At 46.7% G+C, this 15,573-nt stretch overlaps 1 protein-coding gene across 13 annotated transcripts in view; it reads right to left on the bottom strand.

Moving 5' to 3' along the window:
* The window catches only part of LOC106609328 (transcription factor SOX-5), a 309,409-nt gene that overhangs the window by 67,613 nt on the left and 226,223 nt on the right, over window positions 1-15,573 (bottom strand). For all 13 annotated transcript variants that reach the window (XM_045721992.1, XM_014208018.2, XM_014208021.2 and 10 more), the window contains one exon: window positions 15,257-15,464. In XM_045721992.1, the coding sequence (XP_045577948.1) occupies window positions 15,257-15,464 (208 nt within the window). The remainder of the gene's footprint in view (window positions 1-15,256; window positions 15,465-15,573) is intronic.

Here is a 15,573-nt window from a genome sequence, read left to right as displayed (position 1 = left end):
AGTAGTAAAGTCTGATTTTAGCATAATCACAACATGTTTTTGAGGAGACAAACATGCCTCACATATTTCTCTCGCTCTCTCTCTCTCTCTCTCTCTCTCTCTCTCTCTCTCTCTCTCACACACACACCCTTGTTTCCCCTATGTGCCTCATTGGCCGCCATAACCATCAGCGGTGACTAGATAACATCCTGATATTTGAATTCATTGGAGGATAATAGATCTGCTCCCTGATAGGCCGCGTTACAGGACCTTATTAAGACACAGTTAGGGGAATGATGTATTCCATTTACATACAGTTTACAACTTGAGGTGTGATGTGTCTAACAAACTAACCAGATAATGCATGAACATCGTCAGCAATATTGTCTGCGGTTAATGTGTTACATATTTTGAATAGATAGACAAGTTGGGTTTATAATAAAACATAACCAAATGTCCTCTGTCATATGTCTAGGGTCTGGCCTGTGAAATGACACTCTAGCTAAAAACCAGTGACTTGTCAACACAGCCATGGCCAGAGAAGGGTTAAAAACCAGTGGCTTGTCAACACAGCCATGACCAGAGAAGGGTTAAAAACCAGTGACTTGTCAACACAGCCATGGCCAGAGAAGGGTTAAAAACCAGTGACTTGTCAACACAGCCATGGCCAGAGAAGGGTTAAAAACCAGTGACTTGTCAACACAGCCATGGCCAGAGAAGGGTTAAAAACCAGTGACTTGTCAACACAGCCATGGCCAGAGAAGGGTTAAAAACCAGGGACTTGTCAACACAGCCATGGCCAGAGAAGGGTTAAAAACCAGTGACTTGTCAACACAGCCATGGCCAGAGAAGGGTTAAAAACCAGCGGCAGGACGCCACTCTTTTCATGCACGCACATCGCTCTCGTGAGAAGCCTTCAGTTTAAGTAGGCCAAGAAATGTGTCCTCTTCCACACGCACACACACGCACGCACGCACGCATGCACACACACAAACACACAAACATATACACAAAAAACACACACACACACACACACACACACACACACACACACACACACACACACACACACACACACACACACACACACACACACACACACACACACACACACACACACACACTTCCAATCCACTACTGTAATGGAAGATGACACTTCCAATCTGTCTTGTGGCAATAGCCTCTCTTCACCCCCCCTGTCTCTCTCCTGTTCTCCGACCCAGGACTGACTGACTGACTGTCACAGCCCCGGGACTACCTCAGGCACACACATCACTTCTTCATGACATCACTTTAACGTGACAACAAAAGAATACAATGTGTTTTTGGGAGCCGGGGACCGGGCCGATGCATTAAGCCACAGACAAAAGGATAGACACATGTTCACTGACACACAGGGAGCATAAAGTCCTAAAACACACACACACACACACACACACACACACACACACACACACACACACACACACACACACACACACACACACACACACACACACACACACACACACACACACACATAGCAATTGCTCTGTGTTAATGTGTCAGTCTGTCACTGCGAGCCTAGCTGTTAAAGAAGCGAGACAGACATACAGCCCGGGCTGCTTTACTGAACTGTTGTGTTTTTACATCCTGTCTGTGTCTGATGTCTGAATACTGTTATTACTAATGCTATCATCACGCTGGCCTGCGTTCACTGTATGACTGACACTCACCATACTTAATCATTTTTCACTGTTTGTTTGGTATTCAATGATGTCTCTTTTCATAGACGTTTGAGGGTTGTTGACACATATAGACATGCCATGCATCAACACACACACTCTTTCTTTCTCTCTCTCTCTCTCTCTCTCTCTCTCTCTCTCTCTCTTTCTCTCCACCCCCCTCTCTCTTTCCCTCTCTCATTGTGTGGTCTTGTGCAGTCTGTGTGTCTCCGGCTGTTTCATCCGTGTGCCGAGAGCGTTTAAAATGCTTAAGAATAGTCCTTATTGTCCGGTTGAGCCGCTCTAAGTCACGGAGGGCCATGTGAGAGCCATTACGCGATTGTTAACAGCAACGCTTAAATAGCGGCGGAATGTTCTGGGAGCCCTAGTGTGTCCTGCAGGGAGAAACGGTCACTGATGACTGGGAGCTTATTGTTCACATACATGTGCTTCTGAAACCTCTCTCTCTCTCTCTCTCTCTCTCTCTCTCTCTCTCTCTCTCTTTCCTGGAAGAGTTCAGTTCACATGCTTTGATTAGTTGACAGGATGTCAATGTCAATAACATTAGAGTAATGTTGTTCAATATTACATTTGCTTCAGTTAGCCAGCTGTGGACGTTGGACAGCGGGACAGTGGCCTGCATGAACACAAAACGTCTTCTTCTCTAAACATATTTTTTTTGTTTGTTATCTGTCTGACCGGACTCGACAGAGAGCTCTGTGGTTCCTTTGTGTCCTAATTGTCTTAATTGTGTTCGGGTGATCTGAGCTGAGCGGTACAGTACAGCGAGTTGCCTTAACGAGGTTAAGAGGTTAAACAAGGAGGAATGCAGTTCGGAGATCTGGATCAAAACATACTGGATCTGTTCTTCTGAGGCAGCCACACAGAGACATGTGCACTCACGGACGCACACGCACACACACACACTCACACAGACAGACAGAGGGATAAAACACAATAGGAGTGAAGTGATTATCTATATCTGGTGCAGAGAGTCCAATATGAGCTAAAAAGACTCATTCAGCAGCTCTGTACACACACAGGCACAAAGTCCTTGGTCTAGCATCACAAGACTGTCTAACAAAGAGACAAACACTTTACTGAACACATGTTTTTAGATTGTGCAAGCCCTCCCCTTTGTTCTCCTCTTCCCTCGGTGATAGGAGAGAGAGCGAGAGAGAAAGAGAGCAATCAGAGGAATTATAAAATAAATACACAGAGGAAAGAGGAGAGAGAGGAGAGGATATGAGAGTGGAGAACAGAGGAGAGGAGAGGAGAGGAGAGGAGAGGAGAGGAGAGGAGAGGAGAGGAGAGGAGAGGAGAGGAGAGGAGAGGAGAGGAGAGGAGAGGAGAGGAGAGGAGAGGAGAGGAGAGGAGAGGAGAGGAGAGGAGAGGAGAGGAATTAGAGTGGAGAACAGAGGAGAGAGGAGAACAGAGGAGAAAGGAGAGGAGAGGAGAGGAGAGGAGAGGAGAGGAGAGGAGAGGAGAGGAGAGGAGAGGAGAGGAGAGGAGAGGAGAGGAGAGGAGAGGAGAGGAGAGGAGAGGAGAGGAGAGGATATTAGAGTGGATAACAGAGGAGAGAGGAGAACAGAGGAGAACAGAGGAGAGGAGAGGAGAGGAGACCCAGTATTCTCTCCCCACCCAGGAAAAGTAGTAAAACCAGTATGTATACACAGAGAGGCCCGATGTGTGTCAATTGTAATGTATTTTGTCTGTAATGTCTTTTTCGTTATGTGTCGAACCCCAGTAAGACTAGTTGTCGCCATTGGTGTCAAATCAAATTCCCACACACACCCTCACCCAATAAATCACACACACTTAAACATACATTCCTACACACTTGGCCCCTCAGCCTCTGAAGATCATATGCCAGTGTGTGAGAAGTCCACCCACATCTAAGAAGCCTTAAAGAGAGGTGCTATTACATCCAACCTAGTAATCATACTCTCACAAATAATCAACATTTTACACACAATAACAAATAGTCATTTTCTATAATAAACCCTGGGTGGCGTGGAGGGTGGCTGACATGAGGGAGGGTGTGAGAGTATGGAGAGGAATCAGGTGTATGAGGGAGAGAGAGGACACATACACACAGAGAGAGAGAGAGAAAGAGAGCGAGGGATAGAAAGAGAGGGATAGAGAGAGCGGAAGGGAGAGGGAGAGAGAGATAGAGAGGTAGAGCGTGAGAGAGAGAGAGAGAGAGAGAGAGAGTAAGAGAGAGAGAGAGAGTAAGAGAGAGAGAGAGAGAGAGAGAAAGAGAGAAAGAGAGAAAGTGAGAGAGAGAGAAAGAGAGAAAGAGAGAGAGAGAGAGGTAGAGTGAGAGAGAGAGAATAAGAGAGAGAGAGAGAGGGATAGAGAGAGAGGGATAGAGAGAGCAGAAGGGAGAGGGAGAGGGAGAGAGAGTAGAGAGAGAGGTAGAGCGAGAGAGAGAGAGAGAGAGAGTAAGAGAGAGAGAGAGAGAGCGAGAGAGAGAGAGAGAGAGAGAGAGAGAGAGAGAGAGAGAGAGGGACGAGAGGAGCTAGTAGGAGAGGAGCAACACTTTCACATTTAAGCGCCTAATTGAGTTGTCTTGCCACGGTAGAAGAGGAATGTAGCAGTGACATCGTCACGGCTGTGTTTTCTCACAGCACTCACACATATGTGTGTGTACTTGTATGTGTGTATGTGTGTGTGTGTGTGTGTGTGTGTGTGTGTGTGTGTGTGCGCGTGCGCATGCGTTTGCGTGACAGGAGGGTGAGAGGGAAGGAGAGAAAGAGGGAGAAAGAAGGGAGAAGAAAGAAGGGGAGGGGTAAAAGTGAAGAGGTTGAAAAAGTTCCACGTCTGACTGTTCCTCTGAATACTGGCTGCTGGGGACATAGACATAGAGGCTTGTATATTCATACCATTAGACCCATTAACGAAACGGAAATGATTTAAACACACACTCATATTCTATTGCGCTGTATCCCGTACATGTCATTTCCAAACTCATTGATACCTGTATTACAGACAGGAAGAGAGGTGCAGGAGAGAAATTGCTTTGTTTACATGACAATAGGCTAGGAAGAGACAGAGAGAGAATCAGTGTGTGTACGCGTGTGTGTGTGTGTACGTGTGTGGGTGTGGGTGTGTGTGTGCGTGTGCCTGCCTTCCTGTGTGTGTGTGTGTGTGTGTGTGTGTGTGTGTGTGTGTGTGTGTGTGTGTGTGTGTGTGTGTGTGTGTGTGTGTGTAGCACCAAAGAAAACTGGCAGCCGGTGACAGCTCCAGCCCAAAATGACTAGCATCTGGAGGTGACAGTTGTTCTAACAGCTGAGCTGACAGGATTAATCCAAATGCACTGAAATCAAAAGTGGAGAACACCTGTTCACTGTTCCTGGGCTCTAGGGGGAGGCGGGGGGGGGGTAAGGCTCTATGCCAGAATTAGAGTCTCACCACTTTTTAATTCCTTGGAGCAGAGAGAAGAGGAGTAAAGATGAGGTAGGGTGGGAGGCATAGGGGGGAGGGACGATAAGGGGGGAGGAGAGGGGAAACGGAGGAGGGATTTGAGATTGAGGCACAGGAGTGAGGGAGGGCATTGGGGAGTATGGGAGAGAGAAAGGGAGGTTGAAAGAGAAAGGAGAGATGACGGACTAAGGGAGAAAAGGCTAGGGGGAGAGCAAAGAGGGAGGGGCGGGAGAGAGAAGGGGAGTACCTCAGGGAAAAAAACTGAAGAGAGAAGGGGGACAATAAAGGAGGAGGTGTGTGTGTGTGGGGTATTTCTTGCGGGGGCAGAGCAGGGGAATGAGAGGGGTGGTCTCCGGCCTCTGCGGCGGTGGCAGGCGCTGCCTGGCTTGTCTGAGAACATCTGGCTCAAATCACAGTTCCTTCACTAGTGGAGCTAAGGTCCTGACCCCTCAGGCTGCTTCACAGACACACCACTTCATCTAATACACCCCCCCATGCCGACCCCTCAGCTCCCACCAGGCAGACAAGGTTAATCAATATAGTCTCTCTGGGTTCAAAGAGACAACTGACTGACTGGCTGAGCAACAGAGAGACACACTGTCAGACAGAACCCCAGCCTTATATACTGCTCAGTACAGAGAAACACACCATTCCTCATATAGATCTGTGTCAGACACATCTAAATCACATGCAGCAGGTCGGGAGGGAAAACCTTAGAGCTTTTATAGCTGTAAAAGTCTGTTATTTACGTGAGGCTAGTCTACACTTTGTTTGGGACAGTTGTTTTATGGAGACAATCAATATCCTTTGAAAGCTTACGTGAAAGCTCCTTGCGTGTGTGTGTGTGTGTGCGTGCGTGTGTGTGTGTGTGTGTGTGTGACTGTCTGTCTGTCTGTGTGAAAGCGGAAGGGAGGGGGGTTGAGGAGGGAGTGATTATGCTGATTGCTGGCATGTGTAGGGTGGTTAGTGAACCTTCAGAGTGGTGCATCGTGGGAGAACGGTTGGTGTTAGTTCCAGGTTAGTAAATAATATAATGACGGTATTTACCCTGGTTTTACCCCGTCCACACATACGTATATGATGTTAAACATACATCTCATGCTCTAACCCAGAGCTTATATCCCTTTCAGATACATATCCAGCTTCAAATCTAGGCTAGCTATAGTGTGCATAGGCTCAGGCCACGTGGCCTGAATGTGAAGTACGTTCGTAAACAGATTGTGCCATTTGATCAGAGGCCTATGTGGATTAGTGCAAATGAGGCATATTTTTCTTCTGTCAAGGGCCCCACGTATAGAGACACACGGGCAGTTAAAACCTCTAAGCTACATGCTTACGTACCAGTGTAGAGACATGCAAATTGCCAGAGGCAAAGGCCTAAAGTAGATACAACGACAGAACTAACACACTCACAGTGCGTCGATCAAGAGGAGCAGTATTATTTATTGAGTATTGATTCTTTGCTTATGTTTTACCTATGGCTGCCTTTACTTATTAAAATATCTGCATCAGAGTTCCACCCGTATCACGTTTCAGGTAACAAGCCGTATTTGTGTGTGCAGCACGAATTCAGTCTTTCATTCATATGTGCGACAAGTCGAGCACTTCATTGGATAGTACAGTGACCCGGTAATGCAAAAGTTTCAAAAAGCTCTTTGTCTGTGTGAGCTAATGTTGATGTGTTCAACGTTACGAACCAGGAATATAATCAACTTTTTCATTTTTGTATCGGTGGCTACAAAGGTTTTTAAATGCTTCAATGTTGCATATTCATGAGATATTACATTCCATTATTTAGCGTTAACGTCCAAATGTCCGCATTTACTCAAACTAACATTAGTATGTTAATAGATACGGTTGTCGTCTGAAGATTTGCATACGGATTATACTACCCTAGAATATAAAAGGTTTGGATATTTTATCTAAATTTGAACATCCCAGAAAAGAATACAAAAATATATATATGTGTTTGTGTGAATGTGTTTGTACTGTGTGTGTGTGTATGTATGTGCATGTGTGTGTGTGTGAGTGTGTAATGTGTATGTAATGTGTGTGTGCGTGCGCACGTTCATTACATTTACTAACTTTCAATACAAAGTTAGAAAAGCTCCAACGTTGAGGGAATAGCCCCTGTTTTCATCCATATAGTTAACTTAACATAATGTCACATCCCATTGACAAACGCTTCTATATTATACACACATTCCTCTGCCATCCGTAAAGAACACGTCCGTGCAGATGGTCCGTGGTAATGTATGGATTGTTGAGCTATAGCGCCGTTCTAGAACACAGAGCACACTGCCTGTCTGCCACTTCACGGAACATTCCAAGATTCCATTTCATGAATCTCAATGACATTGGCTCTACACTGGACCTTTGGAGCTGTCTCACAGAGACTCTGAGAGGTCTGGGCTCTGACTAGATGACAGGGCTATGGAACAGAACAGAACAGAACAGTCACTCTCGGCTTGGCATTAGCAGCGCGTTCACAATGCTCCGGCTATGAAAACCCTGTCTGATTCATGAACTCCGGGCTTTTGTGGCCTTCCTAATGGCACGCCGGGAGGGCCACAACACAACGCTACGCACACGCAGCAACACAAAGACAGCCGGCCCAGCTTTTCCCATCCAGGGTTGTTCACTAGGAACAGAAAGGCCACGGGACCGCTCTATAAGCCCCTTTTATAAGCCATGTAGAGCACAATAGCTAGGGCACCGCTTTTCCCATCCACACACATACTATTCACTTCTTAATATCGCTCATCTGGGCTGAGAGAAAACATTTAAAGGGGAGGGTTTACTTTCCATTGATTGTCTTGTGCAAGCCTGGGGTAGAGAATACAAAGTGAAAAGCAGACGAAAACAATTCGATAAAAAGTGACTTGAATGTGCCTTTCATAGGAAGGAACAATGGCCGCCTCACAATAGGCCTCAGGTTCTTCTCAAGTCTTCCAGCCTGGTTCTCATGCCACAAAGAAAATAGATTGACTTGAGTTCGGTCGCTGGAATACAATAAATATCTGTCCATGTTCGCCTTGGTAAAAGAGAGAGAGACTTGTGCTTTCCTCCAGTTCCAGGAAGAATTCTTAACACGAGTGTCAGAATGAGATGAAGGAACAAGGAACGGGTTGGGCTGTCTGAACAACGTGATGCTGTTGATGAACTGCTATGGTGGTGTGAACACTTAGAACAGTTTTACAAAACACAACATTAACCCTGTTTCTTTTCTCTCCTCCTCTCCTCCCTTCCTTCTGTTCTCTCCTCCCTCTCCTCTCTCCTCCTCTCCTCCCTTCCTTCTGTTGTCTCCTCCCTCTCCTCTCCTCCCTCCCTTCTGTTCTCTCCCTCTACTCTCTCCTCCTCTCCTCTCTCCTCCTCTCCTCCCTTCCTTCTGTTGTCTCCTCCCTCTCCTCTCTCCTCCTCTCCTCCCTCCCTTCTGTTCTCTCCCTCTCCTCTCTCCTCCCTCTCCTCTCTCCTCCTCTCCTCCCTTCCTTCTCTAACTGGAGATGTAGAGACATTTCTCTCTCTTTACAGGGTCGAAAAACGGTATTTTCAACCTCTCCTCCTTCACTGTTTCACTCCTTCGTTTTTCCCACAGCAAAAGGGGGATCATCATGAACAATGCAACAATCTGCACTTAATGCTAATTTATACAACTAACTAATTACTACCAACTGGTGGAAATCACATATGGAGGTTCCCTCTCTCCCACGCTAGGGCTGTGAACTCAACGGTGTGTGTGCGTGTGTACATGCATGAGTGTGTGTGTGCAAGCGTGCATGCGTGCGTATGTGTGTGTGTGTGTGTGTGTGTCTATTGGACACTTTGAGACAGCAGAGGGGCCTGTGGAGGATTAGCTAGCCCAGGGGATTGACAGACAGATAAAGAGAGAGAGAGAGAGAGAGAGAGAGAGAGAGAGAGAGAGAGAGAGAGAGAGAGAGAGAGAGAGAGAGAGAGAGAGAGAGAGAGAGAGAGAGAGAGAGAGAGAGAGAGAGAGAGAGAGAGAGAGAGAGAGAGAGAGAGAGAGAGCAAGAGAGAGAGAGAGAGAGAGAGAGAGAGAGAGCAAGAGAGAGAGAGAGAGAGAGAGAGAGAGAGAGAGAGAGAGAGAGAGAGAGAGAGAGAGAGAGAGAGAGAGAGAGAGAGAGAGAGAGAGAGAGAGAGAGAGAGAGGAGAGAGAGAGAGAGAGAGAGAGAGAGAGAGAGAGAGAGAGAGAGAGAGAGAGAGAGAGAGAGAGAGAGAGAGAGAGAGAGAGAGAGTCTGCTGGGCTCCCTCAAGTTCTCAAGGCCCCTTTCTTTCTTTCATTTTCTTTTCTATCTCCTCCTTTCTTGTTCTCTTCTTCTTCATCGGGGAATGTATCCGCCCTTCCTATTGTCAGCCATTCAAGTGTATGGATGCGTGAGGGAGCTCCTACCAGTGTGTGCTAGTGTGGCACAATAGACCTGGCTAAGTGCTGTGCTATAAAATGCCCCACTGCCTCTAAAAGCGAGCTGGAGTTTTTTTGTTCATCGCCGTGAAAATAAATGTGCTCTGTGATATACGTTAGTGATTGACATTTCAGGTATGGAGACACATGCTGCCAGAGGAGAGCCTTCTACGGGTGTGTGTGTGTGTGTGTGTGTGTTTCGGGTGTCTGCGTATGTACGTGTGTTTGTGCGCGCATAAGTCACAGCCCCCTCGGCAGTAAAAACAGCCCATACCCCCTGACCCCTAGCTCTGTCTACAACCCCACAGATCATAACGCTGTCATTACACCTGACCTGGGACCTGCCCTTAAGACATCCTGGATGGCCTGAACCCAGAGCAGCACCATGAGAGAGGCTCCTTACTTCCTCTCTGAATAGTGTTGTTGCATCATCTGACTACAGCTTTACAGTCAACATGTATAACACAGCTTACATAGACAACAGTAGAGATGTATAGCCTAGCAGCCTATTCAAACTACCAGTCAAATATTATATTAGTCAATATCAAGCATTCAAAGAGAGGCAAAGGGGGACCAGAGTGGCCCTGACCATGAATTCACCCTGAGCATGACTCAGAGAGGGACAGGAAAGGCAGAAAGACAGAGAGGGAACGAGAGAAGCAGAGTGAGTTTCCAGGGCAGAGGGAGAGAGGGGGGGAGAAAGAAGCAGAGTGAGAGAGGGGGGGGAGAGAGGAGAGAGAGAGGAAGGGAGAGAGAGGGTGATTGAGAGGAAAGGGGACAGAGAGAGGGAGGGAGACAAAGAGGAAGGGGGAGAGAGGGGGACTGAGAGTGAGAGAGAGTGGGAGACAGAGAGGAAGGGGGACAGGTGAGAGAGAGGGAGACAGAGAGGAAGGGAGAGAGAGGGGGAGTGCGTGGACCGAGGAGGACTGGTGAGTTGCCAGGGCAGAGGCAGTATCACTCTAGGGGCTGAGATGAACATCTGTGCCCCAAATACTGCAGCTAGTTTCCTCTATGATCTGGTTCTATCTCGCTTGTATTCTCACTCGCTATACAACAGTGGTGTGTGTGCTACCTAATCGAGGTGTGTGTTACTATAGGTTAAACTTACAGCCCAGTAGAGGCAGGGGAGGGTTAACTTCAGCCAACAGTGAAGTGCCTGTCCCTGGCTCCCTGTGTGTGTGTCTATCCAGCCGCAGTGCTGTCCCTCCTAAGCCCAGACCTGGCCCTCCTCTCACCCCTGCACCCCCCACCCCCCCGTGCTGCTCTCTGATCTGCTCTCATTATTAGTCCTAATCACACACACATTCACTCCAGCACGGAATCACACACTCACACACACACACACACACACACACACACACACACACACACACACACACACACACACACACACACACACGATCCCCCATCAACTCCTCTTCACACACTTCCAACTCTCTACTCAACATCTGACACAATTTAAAACCAGCATTACCACGCAGCCGTGTGTGTCTCGGGGGTAACAGGTAGGCAGTATAGGTAGACAGAAGAGGAATGTGTTGTGTGTGAGCGCGGTGTAACATCACAAAGTCGATAAGGGAGCTCTATGGCTGGTCATTTATTAAAGGCCAACAGCGCTACTCCTGCTTGGGTACTCTCTGGCAGTGGCTCAGCCAGCTGGGCTGCTCAGTGCTCTACACACACACACACACACACACACACACACACACAGAGACACAGGGGAGACGAGGCAGTCTGTACTGACCCAGTATCTTACACACACACCAGCGTGTCTTTGTACCACGCCACATTTATCTAGCCACTAAGTAGAGCAGCACTGGTTACACTGATAAAAACTATGTCTTTGTAACTTCTGCCTCAACCCTGGACCAGTGTGTGTGTGTGTGTGTGTGTGTGTGTGTGTGTGTGTGTGTGTGTGTGTGTGTGTGTGTGTGTGTGTGTGTGTGTGTGTGTGTGTGTGTGTGTGTGTGTGTGTGCGTGCCCGTGCGTGCGTGCCCGTGCGTGCGTGTGTGTGTGTGCGTGCCGAGACACTGGTTTTACATAAGGCGAGTGTCTAAGAGAACATGGCTAGTGTCTAGCTCAAGGCCTGGTTATATAAAGCCTCTCGCTCTCTCCTCTTCTCTTTTCCCCTTTCTAGTCCTGTTTTTAGGGTGTTTATTGTTTTCTGACCAATTTCATCTCTTTAGTCCTTCTCTCACATCCCTTTCTTCACAGCACATGTGCCTATACCGGGGTGAGTGTGTGGGTGAGGGTGCACTAACATGTGTTTGTTTGCAAGCCTGTGTGTGTGTGTGTACGTGCGCCCGTGTGTGTGTGTGTGTGTGTGTGTGTGTGTGTGTGTGTGTGTGTGTGTGTGTGTGTGTGTGTGTGTGTGTGTGTGTGTGTGTGTGTGTGTGTGTGTGTGCCATTGATCCAGCTGGAGGCAGGCAGTGTGTGAAAGGGGGACTGCAGCAGTATTAATACAGGCCTTTCATAATGATTAAAGCCTTCATTAATGTTTCATCCCAACCTGCCGTTTGCTGCTAATGGGCTTTGTGGAGAACACAACAAAACAATGGGCAGAGAGAGAGAAAGAAAGAAAGAGAGAGAGAGAGAGGGCGGAGAAGGATGGAATGGATTTTTATATAGTAGGGTCTCTCTTTCTCTCTCTCTGTCTCCACCCTCACTCTTCATCTCCCCCCTTTTCTTTCCTCCCCTCTTTATGCCTTTCTGTTCTGTCTGTTTTGTGTGTGTGTGTGTGTGTCTGCTCTCAAGGCGCTGAGGCCCTTTGTTAGGGTGTTTCATTTTAACGGCAACGGTCGGAGAGATAATGGCACTACCCATTCTGATGTGGTACTGTAGCCCTGCTAATGGAGAGTGTGAAGCTACCGCTACTGCTCTCCAAATGTGTGTGTGTGTGTGTGTGTGTGTGTGTGTGTGTGTGTGTGTGTGTGTGTGTGTGTGTGTGTGTGTGTGTGTGTGTGTGTGTGTGTGTGTGTGTGTGTGTGTGTGTGTGTGTGTCTCGTTCTGTATCTGTACTGCCTGACTCACAGATATTATTGTTGTTATACTATGGCCAGATCACGGAGTGAGTCCTCTTGTACAATAAACCCAATCCAATAACAGAACTCAAAAAGGTTGGCATATCCCGCACCGTCTAGCCTAAAGCACACTTCTCCCAATCTCTCCAGACAACCCTGTTTATTGCGGGACTTTTCCACCAAACTCAAAAGAACCTTTTGAAAAAAACTCCAGATACCAACTGGAACAACCGTAGAGCTGAATGTAGGCCAACTATAACTGGCAAAACCATAAGTCTCTGGGACTCACACAAGCGTGAAAACACACATGCCCCCAGCACTGTTTTCTCACTTGTTGGGCCCTCTGTGAAGTGGAACTGGACTGTGGGGCTCAATGCAGAGCCAAAACGGCCACAGGTAGAATAGTGTATTATTTCAAGGGAAGAGGAAAATAACTCCAGTATATTACGGGACTTTGAAGCAGAAATTGGAAAATAAACATATGTCCTAATAATGAGCCACAGCCACATATGAAGAAATGCTTGGAGCAAATGACTTTGTACAGGGCCTGTTACACTGACTGGCCTACACACACCTCCATGCAGTGTGGCGGTCTGTTATATGTACTATAAATAACCTGTAGTGTACACACACACCCGCATGCACACACTGCTGGCTTTCTTGTCCTGGCCTCGGCCTGTTGGACTTAGGGATCAACTGTAAAATAGTTGTGTGGCATACACAAGAGTCTGAGCAAAGTCAAGGTGTCCACACACGCAGCAGCAGCTGGATACACCCACCCACCCACACACCCACCCACACACACACATAGACATATTTCCACTAAAAAGCCTCTTTAAGGATCTCTACAGATCGGTGGGTCCCATCCTCGGGACGGTTGAGATAATGTGCACTTATGCGATTAGCATGAGGTTGCAAGTAACAAGAATATTTCCCAGGACATACATATATCTGATATTGTCAGAAAGCTTAAATTCTTGTTAATCTAACTGCACTGTCCAATTTACAGTAGCTATTACAGTGAAAGAATACCATGCTATTGTTTGAGGAGAGTGCACAATTATGAACTTGAAAAGTTATTAATTAATAAACCAATTAGGCACATTTGGGTAGTCGTGATACAACATTTTTAACAGAAATGCAATTGTTCATTGGATGAGTCTAAAACTTTGCACATACACTGCTGCCATCTAAGGGCCAAAATCTAAATTGCGCCTGGACTGGAATAATACATTATGGCCTTTCTCTTGCATTTCAAATATGATGGTACAAAAGAAATACAAAAAAACAGTTGGTTTTTTCTTTGTATTATTTTTTACCAGATCTAATGTGTTATATTCTCCTACATTCATTTCACATTTCCACAAACTTCAAAGTGTTTCCTTTCAAATGGTATCAAGAATATGCATATATTTGCTTCAGGTCCTGAGCTACATGCAGTCAGATTTGATTATGTCATTTTAGACGAAAATTGAAAGAAAGAACACACACGAAAGCACACAGAGAGATCACCTGCTACTAAAGGCTAAAGTGAGAGTGTGTGTGTGTGTGTGTATGTGTGTGAGAGAGAGAGAGAGAGAGAGAGAGAGAGAGAGAGACAGACAGACAGGACACAGAGAGAGAGAGAGAGAGAGAGAGAGAGAGAGAGAGAGAGAGAGAGAGAGAGAGAGAGAGAGAGAGAGAGAGAGACAGACAGACAGGACAGAGAGAGAGAGAGAGAGAGAGAGAGAGAGAGAGAGAGAGAGAGAGAGAGAGAGAGAGAGCAGTAAAAGGCTGATGGTCCCTGTACTATCAGCTTGTAATGAATATGCAAAGTGGTTGTTAGACAATGGCTCTGGACAGCTGATGCTGTCTGCCATCAAACAAAGGGCTGACTCTCTCTGTCACACACACACACACACCAACCCACACACACACCCACACACACACACACCCATACACATACAGAAACACAGACACACACACACCCTGTCGCCAGGCAGTTACAAAATGTGTTCGTTAGCATGGAGCAAGCGAGGGAGGGAGACCTGGCACTATCACCTGCTACTAAAGGGTAAAGTGAGAGAGAAAACAAAAGAGAGAGTAAGAGAGAGAAACATAGAGAGAGCGAGAGTGAAAGAGAGAAAGATAGATAGTGAGAGAGAGATAAAGAGAGAAAGATAGATAGTGAGAGAGATAAAGTGGGGAAAGATAGATAGTGAGAGAGAGATAAAGAGAGAAAGATAGATAGTGAGAGAGATAAAGAGAGAAAGAGAGATAGTGAGAGAGAGATAAAGAGAGAAAGATAGATAGTGAGAGAGAGAGAGAGAGAGAGAGATAGAGACAGAGAGAGAAAGAAAGTGATAGGGCATGTGTGTGTGTGTGTGTGTGTGTGTGTGTGTGTGTGTGTGTGTGTGTGTGTGTGTGTGTGTGTGTGTGTGTGTGTGTGTGTGTGTGTGTGTGTATATTAATATTTTGGAACTTTTGTAAGTGTAATGTTTACTGTACATTTTTATTGTTTATTTCACTAACTGTTTATTATCTATTTCACTTGCTTTGGCAATGCAAACATATGTTTCCCATGCCAATAAGGCCCTTGAATTGAAATTGAGCGAGAGAGAGAGAGAGAGAGAGAGAGTGTGATAGAGAGCGATAGAGAGTGATAGAGAGTGATAGGGAGAAAAGAGAAAGCGATACAGAGCAGTACATCTTTGTACATGGTGACTGACCTTCTGGTTCGTTTTTGATGAGCTCCTCCATTTTCCTCTGTTTCAGTGTGTCCACCACGTCAGCCAGGCTGCCCTTACGTCTCTCTGGGGTCCCCAGCGCTGCGGCCCCTGAACCCCCCTCCTCCACCTGCTGCTTACTGCCTGGAGAGGTAGAGGAGTTGTGCTGGGGGTAAGGACTCAGAGACCAACCCTTACTGCCATCCTGGTCCTGCAGAGAGAGAGAGAGAGAGAGAGAGAGAGAGAGAGAGAGAGAGAGAGAGAGAGAGAGAGAGAGAACTTGTATTAAAGGCCCAGTGCATTCAAAAACATGATTTTCT

This window comes from Salmo salar, chromosome ssa07 (assembly GCF_905237065.1).
Source record: "Salmo salar chromosome ssa07, Ssal_v3.1, whole genome shotgun sequence".
In the NCBI taxonomy this organism is placed as follows: Eukaryota; Metazoa; Chordata; class Actinopteri; order Salmoniformes; family Salmonidae; genus Salmo; species Salmo salar.
The sequence above is the reverse complement of the archived record's forward strand: the minus strand, read 5'-3'. Positions and strand labels throughout refer to the sequence as shown.